Source organism: Littorina saxatilis, linkage group LG13 (assembly GCF_037325665.1).
Source record: "Littorina saxatilis isolate snail1 linkage group LG13, US_GU_Lsax_2.0, whole genome shotgun sequence".
NCBI lineage: Eukaryota > Metazoa > Mollusca > Gastropoda > Littorinimorpha > Littorinidae > Littorina > Littorina saxatilis.
This window is the reverse complement of record NC_090257.1, coordinates 255,001-265,000: the sequence shown is the minus strand read 5'-3', so window position 1 is coordinate 265,000 and position 10,000 is coordinate 255,001. Positions and strand designations below refer to the sequence as shown.

The window sequence follows — 10,000 nt, the reverse complement described above, 5'->3', positions numbered from 1 at the left end:
CGGGTGGGAGCCAGCCGCGGTGTTGGATTGGTTGAAATTGAGATTTCCTGTGATTTCAACGAATCAGACACCAGGGTTTGTTCTCACCCGGTTTAGTGGCACCCACTTAAGTGGTTCACCTCAGCCCTGAAACCCCCTTTTTACAGTGGGACCCCCCCCCCCTTCCCCCCTCCCATTTTAAGATCTCCCAAAATCAGAGAAAATCAGGTCTTAAGAAAGTCTTAAATTTGAAGTCAATTTACAGATGTTATGAACAGAAAATGTGACAAATCAAGGTCTTAATAAAGAGGAGGACTTACAGATGTTATGAACAATGTGACAAATCAAGGTCTTAATAAAGAGGAGGACTTACAGATGTTATGAACAATGTGACAAATCAAGGTCTTAATAAAGAGGAGGACTTACAGATGTTATGAACAATGTGACAAATCAAGGTCTTAATAAAGAGGAGGACTTACAGGTGTTATGAACAGGAAATGTGACAAATCAAGGTCTTAATGAAGAGGAGGACTTACGGGTGTTATGAACAGGAAATGTGACAAATCAAGGTCTTAATGAAGAGGAGGACTTACAGATGTTATGAACAATGTGACAAATCAAGGTCTTAATGAAGAGGAGGACTTACAAGGGAAGTTCCACTGTATGACCTCCACAAATCTGAGAAAATTAGATCTTGAAAAAGGAAGTGTTGTTAAGGTGAAGGTCAATTTACAGAGGTTATTATCAATGTGACAAATCAAGGTCTTAATGAAGAGGAGGACTTACAGAGGTTATTATCAATGTGACAAATCAAGGTCTTAATGAAGAGGAGGACTTACAGAGGTTATTATCAATGTGACAAATCAAGGTCTTAATGAAGAGGAGGACTTACAGATGTTATGAACAATGTGACAAATCAAGGTCTTAATGAAGAGGAGGACTTACAGAGGTTATTATCAATGTGACAAATCAAGGTCTTAATGAAGAGGAGGACTTACAGAGGTTATTATCAATGTGACAAATCAAGGTCTTAATGAAGAGGAGGACTTACAGAGGTTATTATCAAATAAATCTGAAAAATCAAGGTCTTAAAGGTACTGAACTTGTCAAATCCAGGTGCACGGAGCCCCTGGGGCTTTTAGTCATACCTCAGGCAGCTATCCGTTAGAAGAACTACCAAGTTTCATTGACTTGCACCCAAAGAGTCAAGAACTGCGATTTTTTTTACGAATTAATTTCGGACTCTGTCCCGGCTGGTCTTGACCTATTTTTGGATCTAAATTTAGATGAGGTAGGTCACATCATGCACAAAAAGATAGGTCACTAGCAAACTATGTCAGACATCATCATGAGTTTGTGTAAAACAAAATGGAGGCCGGAATCACTCAGTTGAATCGAACTCCGACCAAACACCACTATGATAACTAGGTTAATTTATGCACTCGCGTGAACAAGAAACTGTCGAGCTTCACAGATGTTGTCGTTGGGTAGTTTTGGGTTTGTTTTACTACCATAGGAGGATTTTTGAACTGTAAATGCACTCAGCTGCAACAAAAACGCAAAACGAAGGCTGTGAGCTGCACTGTGCCTTTAATCAAGGAGGAAGTCTTAAATTGGGGAGTGCCTTTAATCAAGGAGGAAGTCTTAAATTGGGGAGTGCCTTTAATCAAGGAGGAAGTCTTAAATTGGGGAGTGCCTTTAATCAAGGAGGAAGTCTTAAATTGGGGAGTGCCTTTAATCAAGGAGGAAGTCTTAAATTGGGGAGTGCCTTTAATCAAGGAGGAAGTCTTAAATTGGGGATCTGAAGGGGGAGGTTCCACTGTATGACCTCCTAAAGTCTGACAAAATCAGGTCTTAAAAACGGAGGTGTTCTTAAAGTGGGGGCAAGTTTACAGAGGTTATAAAGATGAACATCTGAGAAAACAGCTGGGTCTGAAAAGAGATTGAGTTTAAAAAGAGGAGGTGTTAATAACAGGGGGGTTCCAATGTACAGTACTTTAACACCCTTGAATGTCACAGATCTAACAGAATCAGGTCTTTTAACACTTTCTACCCCACCTATGTTGACCAATTTTTTTTTAGCCGAGACCAACTGTGCTGCAGCAGGTCACTCAGAATTGTAGTAACTGTGTAGAAACTGTATCAACACGATGGAATGCAGGCGTTAGATCGACGTTACAGGAAGCGACTGAAGTGACTGTGTGTACGGATATATCCGTACCAGGTCAGATAGAGCCATTATGAGTGGGTACGGATATATCCGTACCTGGGAGACAATGAGTTATAAAAGGAGAGTCTTGAAATGGAGGTCAATTTGCCGATGTTATTATAGCACAATAGTCAGAAAACTAGGGTCTTAAACGGGGGGTAGTTGGTGAGGGGTGCTCTTTCAACAGGGGGTAGTTGGTGAGGGGTGCTCTTTCAATGGGGGGTAGTTGGTGAGGGGTGCTCTTTCAACGGGGGGTAGTTGGTGAGGGGTGCTCTTTCAACGGGGGGTAGTTGGTGAGGGGTGCTCTTTCAACGGGGGGTAGTTGGTGAGGGGTGCTCTTTCAACGGGGGGTAGTTGGTGAGGGGTGCTCTTTCAACGGGGGGTAGTGGGTGAGGGGTGCTCTTTCAACGGGGGGTAGTTGGTGAGGGGTGCTCTTTCAACGGGGGGTAGTTGGTGAGGGGTGCTCTTCCAACGGGGGGTAGTTGGTGAGGGGTGCTCTTTCAACGGGGGGTAGTTGGTGAGGGGTGCTCTTTCAACGGGGGGTAGTTGGTGAGGGGTGCTCTTTCAACGGGGGGTAGTTGGTGAGGGGTGCTCTTTCAACGGGGGGTAGTTGGTGAGGGGTGCTCTTTCAACGGGGGGTAGTTGGTGAGGGGTGCTCTTTCAACGGGGGGTAGTTGGTGAGGAGTGCTCTTTCAACGGGGGGTAGTTGGTGAGGGGTGCTCTTTCAACAGGGGGTAGTTGGTGAGGGGTGTTCTTTCAACGGGGGGTAGTTGGTGAGGGGTGCTCTTTCAACGGGGGGTAGTTGGTGAGGGGTGCTCTTCTACTGTCAAATATTATACTAATATTGTTAAATATCAGGATCAGACAGCTGGTCCAGGGATAAGCAAAAGTTGATGCTGTCAGACATGTGTCTTTTCATGAAAGGGACATTGTGCTAAAACTTTAAGAGACCAAAGGACTCCTTGACTTTGTGGCTTGTACACCTGTCCGCAGTGTTTCTGGATCCTATAGTTCATTGCACAGGGTACATCAAGAAGCAGGAAGAAAAAAGTCTGAAGAAGAGAAAAACGAAACAAAAGAAAGGAAAAATAAGGTAGAGAGAACGATTGCACCATCAACACACACACACACACACACACACACACACACACACATGTTCAGTTTTTTCTTGTTTTTTCTGTGATGCTTCATTGGTTCCTCTTGTTCTGTTAACAGATGCAGATGCGTCGGGTGGCTACTGGAAAAGGAGGTAATGTCGCATTCCTTACAGAATCTGAAGAAAATATGCAGTAAAAGCCTACATAAAATGGAAAGCAGTCAGTAGTTTTAATGACATACTGTGTTAAGTAACTGAAGATGGCCCTCGATTGTCAATATTGTTTGTGTTGTTTAGATGTTTGAATGTTGAGTCGCTGTTCTTTGCCTTTTTTGTGATGATGCATGTCAAAAGAGTTTTTAATGTGTGTAAAATCATGAATCAGATCCATTCTGGTTTGAATCAAGTTTCCTGTGAGTCTGGATGTTGTTTCCTAATAGTGGTAATACTACAATGATCAAGGAATGTCAAATCAATGATCTTGTTTACAATAAGGAGGTCCGTCCTAATATCTAGTATAGTATGGGACTTATTGGTGCTTCATATGAAACATCATTTGTTTTGCTAACTCATCTGAATTTCTAATCGTCCTCTTGGGCACATATTGGAAGTTTTTAGACTGAAAATGAAACAGACAGTTCTGTTATAATATGCTATTCTTGAAAAAACCAAACAGTGTGAATTAATAGATTGCAAACACATGTTCAAAGGGAAAGAGATGTATGTTCTAATGCATAGCATTTAAAATTCTGCATTTTTACAGCCCTGATGTATTTTTTTAGGTTTTTTGAGCATTATCTTTTTAGCACATAATGATATACGTGTATTCAATTGAAGAGTGCACAGGATTCTTTTTATAAACATTTTTGAACCAACATCTAAGTTGTGCATTGTAGTTGGGAAGTTGCATCAATGAATGATTAGACTATCCTTGAGGTTATTTTGGTTTCCCCCTGTATTAGTCAATTCTGAGGGGTATATATATATATATACATACCTGGAAGACTTTTTTCTTTTTGTCCGTATTCTTCCATATATATCTGCATGTGCCTTTGCTTAGCTCTGTGTACTGTGATACTTCAACCAAAGGTTGCAATTTTTGCTTGAGGCTATTGTGATATATCCCCCCCCCCCCCTCCTCCAAACAACAACCCCCCGCGCCCCCCCCCCCCCCCCCCCCTACTCCGAGCCAGTCACTTCTTGTGATAGTTTGGTTTTGATATATCTTGGAATCATATACTGTCCAAAGATTCAATTATTGCCAACACTGTGTCCAGTTTCATATATATATATATATTTTGTCTTCAGGAGATTAACCCTTAGGCTGGTTGTCGCGACATATGTCGCGCTACTTTACGTATACTGTCACCTGGTTGTCACGACATATGTCGCGCTAATGGCTCAGTCTGTTTGGTCGGTTCCGATTACCTCCCATGGATGCGAAAACCTATATGACCGTTTTTTTGTTATTTTTCTCTCTGTTAATTCACCAGTGGCTATGTAACATGTGTTACAGAATTGCACCAGTGTAAGGGTTAATACGTGTGTATATTCTCATGTACTGCACTTTGATGTCATTTGAAGAAAAACCTGTCTGGGAAGACTGTAAAACCGTGATATTTATCTTTCCTGTCATTCCAAGTAAAACCTGTCAGAGAAGACTGTAAAACCATGATATTTATCTTTCCTGTCATTCCAAGGAAACCCTGTCAGAGAAGACTGTAAAACCATGATATTTATCTTTCCTGTCATTCCAAGGAAAACAATGTACAAGTGTGCTAAGTAGAAATTGTATATCGTTCTGCTGATTGAATTTATAGATCTGGGTTTGTGTACCTATAGTTATATACTGAATAATATACAATTTGACTGAATTAAGTTTGCTTGCTGGCTGTATAGTGCTATATAATTTATATACTTTGAAGCCTATCTCTTCACTTTTCATGGTATTTTTGCATAGTTTGTAGAATCTGTTATTCAAAATCACTCGTGTGAAAATATGCAATGTCTGACGAGCGCAGTGGCGTGGTGGTAAGACGTCGCCCTCCTAATTGGGAGGTCGTGAGTTCGAATCCCGGTCGCTGCCGCCTGGAGTGGAGATTTTTCCGATCTCCCAGGTCAACTTATGTGCAGACCTGCTAGTGACTTAACCCCTTTCGTGTGTACACGCAAGCACAAGATCAAGTGCGCATGGAAAAGAACCTGTAATCCATGTCAGAGTTCGGTGGGTTACAGAAACACGAAAATACCCAGCATGCCTCCCCCGAAATCGGCGTATGCTGCCTGAATGGCGGGGTAAAAACGGTCATACACGTAAAAATCCACTCGTGCTAAAACCATGAGTGAACGTTGGAGTCTAAGCCCATGAACGAAGAAGAAGAAGAACTCTTGTGTGAAAATATGCAATGTCTGAGAATGTCTGAGGAAGCCAACTGTTTGTTTTGCTAAATTCGTGTTCTACTGTGCTGTACAAGAAGAAATGAAATTCATGTTCTACTGTGCTGTACAAGAAGAAATGAAATTCGTGTTCTACTGTGCTGTACAAGAAGAAATGAAATTCGTGTTCTACTGTGCTGTACAAGAAGAAATGAAATTCGTGTTCTACTGTGCTGTACAAGAAGAAATGAAATTCATGTTCTACTGTGCTGTACAAGAAGAAATGAAATTCGTGTTCTACTGCGCTGTACAAGAAGAAATGAAATTCGTGTTCTACTGTGCTGTACAACAAGAAATGAAATTCATGTTCTACTGCGCTGTACAAGAAGAAATGAAATTCATGTTCTACTGCGCTGTACAACAAGAAATGAAATTCATGTTCTACTGTGCTGTACAACAAGAAATGAAATTCGTGTTCTACTGCGCTGTACAAGAAGAAATGAAATTCGTGTTCTACTGTACTGTACAAGAAGAAATGAAATTCGTGTTCTACTGTGCTGTACAAGAAGAAATGAAATTCGTGTTCTACTGTGCTGTACAACAAGAAATGAAATTCGTGTTCTACTGTGCTGTACAAGAAGAAATGAAATTCGTGTTCTACTGCGCTGTACAAGAAGAAATGAAATTCATGTTCTACTGTGCTGTACAACAAGAAATGAAATTCGTGTTCTACTGTGCTGTACAAGAAGAAATGAAATTCATGTTCTACTGTGCTGTACAAGAAGAAATGAAATTCGTGTTCTACTGTGCTGTACAAGAAGAAATGAAATTCGTGTTCTACTGTGCTGTACAAGAAGAAATGAAATTCGTGTTCTACTGTGCTGTACAAGAAGAAATGAAATTCATGTTCTACTGTGCTGTACAAGAAGAAATGAAATTCGTGTTCTACTGCGCTGTACAAGAAGAAATGAAATTCGTGTTCTACTGTGCTGTACAACAAGAAATGAAATTCATGTTCTACTGCGCTGTACAAGAAGAAATGAAATTCATGTTCTACTGCGCTGTACAACAAGAAATGAAATTCATGTTCTACTGTGCTGTACAACAAGAAATGAAATTCGTGTTCTACTGCGCTGTACAAGAAGAAATGAAATTCGTGTTCTACTGTACTGTACAAGAAGAAATGAAATTCGTGTTCTACTGTGCTGTACAAGAAGAAATGAAATTCGTGTTCTACTGTGCTGTACAACAAGAAATGAAATTCGTGTTCTACTGTGCTGTACAAGAAGAAATGAAATTCGTGTTCTACTGCGCTGTACAAGAAGAAATGAAATTCGTGTTCTACTGTTCTGTACAACAAGAAATGAAATTCATGTTCTACTGTACTGTACAACAAGAAATGAAATTCGTGTTCTACTGCGCTGTACAAGAAGAAATGAAATTCGTGTTCTACTGTGCTGTACAAGAAGAAATGAAATTCATGTCATATTTGATATCCACTCATACTGAAATATTCTCAGGAGCGTTATATTTGTTTTCTTTTTCTTATCTTTTCAAGTTAAAACTAGGTCTGTTTTGCAAGGAGTTGCCTCCTGGCTGTATTTTACTAGTAACAGTCTCCAGTTTGCCTTATAGAGATCTCTCTCTCACTCTCTCCTTTATTTCAGTGAATGTCTATCTTCATTGCAATCATCTCGATCCCCCCTTGTTTTATAAAATCTTTACTTTAAAAGCAATTTTAAGATCTTATAAGAAAAAAAATTGTGTTGAATGTATTATTTGATGCTAAAGGTAATATTTCAGTTTAGTAAGCTTTACATTATTTCTGTCAATAACACACATATTGCTGTTTTACCTTTCAGCAAAACAAAAGAAATGATGTCCATGTTAGAGTTTTAAGTTTTATTGTTTTGTTTCTTGTTTTTATTCACCATATTGCAGTAAATTTTGAGATATTGTCATTATAGTTTGTTGCCATTGTTGCTATTTTTTTATTTTTTTTCTCTCGTCTAACCTTTTTGCTCATGATGGTGAAAGAGAGCCTTTTTTCTGTTGGCATGCGTTACTGACTGTTGGCATGCGTTACTGACTGTTGGCATGCGTTACTGACTGTTGGCATGCGTTACTGACTGTTGGCATGCGTTACTGACTGTTGGCATGCGTTACTGACTGTTGGCATGCGTTACTGACTGTTGGCATGTGTTACTGACTGTTGGCATGCGTTACTGACTGTTGGCATGCGTTACTGACTGTTTTTCTTTTGTTTTTTTGGTGTGTTTTCGGAGACAAATTTTTCACTGATGAAAAGGTGGTTAGAAGTTTATGTTCCTCTTTCTTCTTCAGCGTTTGACGGTTGTGTCCCTCATAGTCTTAGGCCTGCTGATCGCATCAACTCGTGTCCCCCATAGTCTTAGGCCTGCTGATCGCATCAACTCGTGTCCCCCATAGTCTTAGGTCTGCTGATCGCATCAACTGGTGTCCCCCATAGTCTTAGGCCTGCTGATCGCATCAACTCGTGTCCCCCATAGTCTTAGGTCTGCTGATCGTATCAACTGGTGTCCCTCATAGTCTTAGGTCTGCTGATCGCATCAACTCGTGTCCCTCATAGTCTTAGGTCTGCTGATCGCATCAACTCGTGTCCCTCATAGTCTTAGGTCTGCTGATCGCATCAACTCGTGTCCCTCATAGTCTTAGGCCTGCTGATCGTATCAACTGGTGTCCCTCATAGTCTTAGGTCTGCTGATCGCATCAACTCGTGTCCCTCATAGTCTTAGGTCTGCTGATCGCATCAACTCGTGTCCCTCATAGTCTTAGGTCTGCTGATCGCATCAACTCGTGTCCCTCATAGTCTTAGGTCTGCTGATCGCATCAACTCGTGTCCCTCATAGTCTTAGGTCTGCTGATCGTATCAACTGTGTCCCTCATAGTCTTAGGTCTGCTGATCGCATCAACTGGTGTCCCTCATAGTCTTAGGTCTGCTGATCGCATCAACTCGTGTCCCCCATAGTCTTAGGCCTGCTGATCGCATCAACTCGTGTCCCTCATAGTCTTAGGTCTGCTGATCGCATCAACTGGTGTCCCTCATAGTCTTAGGTCTGCTGATCGCATCAACTGTGTCCCTCATAGTCTTAGGTCTGCTGATCGTATCAACTCGTGTCCCCCATAGTCTTAGGCCTGCTGATCGTATCAACTGGTGTCCCTCATAGTCTTAGGTCTGCTGATCGCATCAACTCGTGTCCCTCATAGTCTTAGGTCTGCTGATCGCATCAACTCGTGTCCCCCATAGTCTTAGGTCTGCTGATCGCATCAACTGGTGTCCCTCATAGTCTTAGGTCTGCTGATCGCATCAACTCGTGTCCCCCATAGTCTTAGGTCTGCTGATCGCATCAACTCGTGTCCCTCATAGTCTTAGGTCTGCTGATCGCATCAACTGGTGTCCCTCATAGTCTTAGGTCTGCTGATCGCATCAACTCGTGTCCCCCATAGTCTTAGGTCTGCTGATCGCATCAACTCGTGTCCCTCATAGTCTTAGGTCTGCTGATCGCATCAACTCGTGTCCCTCATAGTCTTAGGTCTGCTGATCGCATCAACTCGTGTCCCCCATAGTCTTAGGCCTGCTGATCGCATCAACTCGTGTCCCCCATAGTCTTAGGTCTGCTGATCGTATCAACTGGTGTCCCTCATAGTCTTAGGTCTGCTGATCGCATCAACTCGTGTCCCTCATAGTCTTAGGTCTGCTGATCGCATCAACTCGTGTCCCTCATAGTCTTAGGCCTGCTGATCGCATCAACTCGTGTCCCCCATAGTCTTAGGTCTGCTGATCGCATCAACTCGTGTCCCTCATAGTCTTAGGTCTGCTGATCGCATCAACTCGTGTCCCTCATAGTCTTAGGCCTGCTGATCGTATCAACTGGTGTCCCTCATAGTCTTAGGTCTGCTGATCGCATCAACTCGTGTCCCTCATAGTCTTAGGTCTGCTGATCGCATCAACTCGTGTCCCTCATAGTCTTAGGTCTGCTGATCGCATCAACTCGTGTCCCTCATAGTCTTAGGTCTGCTGATCGCATCAACTCGTGTCCCTCATAGTCTTAGGCCTGCTGATCGCATCAACTCGTGTCCCTCATAGTCTTAGGTCTGCTGATCGCATCAACTCGTGTCCCTCACAGTCTTAGGTCTGCTGATCGCATCAACTGGTGTCCCTCATAGTCTTAGGTCTGCTGATCGCATCAACTGGTGTCCCTCATAGTCTTAGGTCTGCTGATCGCATCAACTCGTGTCCCCCATAGTCTTAGGCCTGCTGATCGCATCAACTCGTGTCCCTCATAGTCTTAGGTCTGCTG

At 42.2% G+C, this 10,000-nt stretch overlaps 2 protein-coding genes across 6 annotated transcripts in view; both read left to right on the top strand.

The window, feature by feature from the left end:
• Window positions 1-10,000, top strand: part of LOC138946207 (F-box only protein 36-like) — a 20,055-nt gene that overhangs the window by 6,704 nt on the left and 3,351 nt on the right. Inside the window, exons 5-6 of one of the 2 annotated variants that reach the window (XM_070317722.1) lie at window positions 3,404-3,437; window positions 7,523-10,000. The exon at window positions 7,523-10,000 is cut by the window's right edge and continues 3,351 nt beyond it. In XM_070317722.1, coding sequence (XP_070173823.1) covers window positions 3,404-3,437; window positions 7,523-7,539 — 51 coding nt within the window. In that variant the 3' untranslated portion in view covers window positions 7,540-10,000. Of the gene's footprint in view, window positions 1-3,403; window positions 4,438-7,522 lie in introns of those variants that run through there. The other variant, XM_070317721.1, reaches the window with a different exon arrangement.
• Window positions 4,463-10,000, top strand: part of LOC138946206 (uncharacterized) — an 8,889-nt gene continuing 3,351 nt past the window's right edge. For 3 of the 4 annotated variants that reach the window (XM_070317716.1, XM_070317718.1, XM_070317719.1), the window contains exon 1: window positions 4,463-10,000. This exon is cut by the window's right edge. In XM_070317716.1, coding sequence (XP_070173817.1) covers window positions 5,764-7,443 — 1,680 coding nt within the window. In that variant the 5' untranslated portion in view covers window positions 4,463-5,763 and the 3' untranslated portion in view covers window positions 7,444-10,000. The other variant, XM_070317717.1, reaches the window with a different exon arrangement.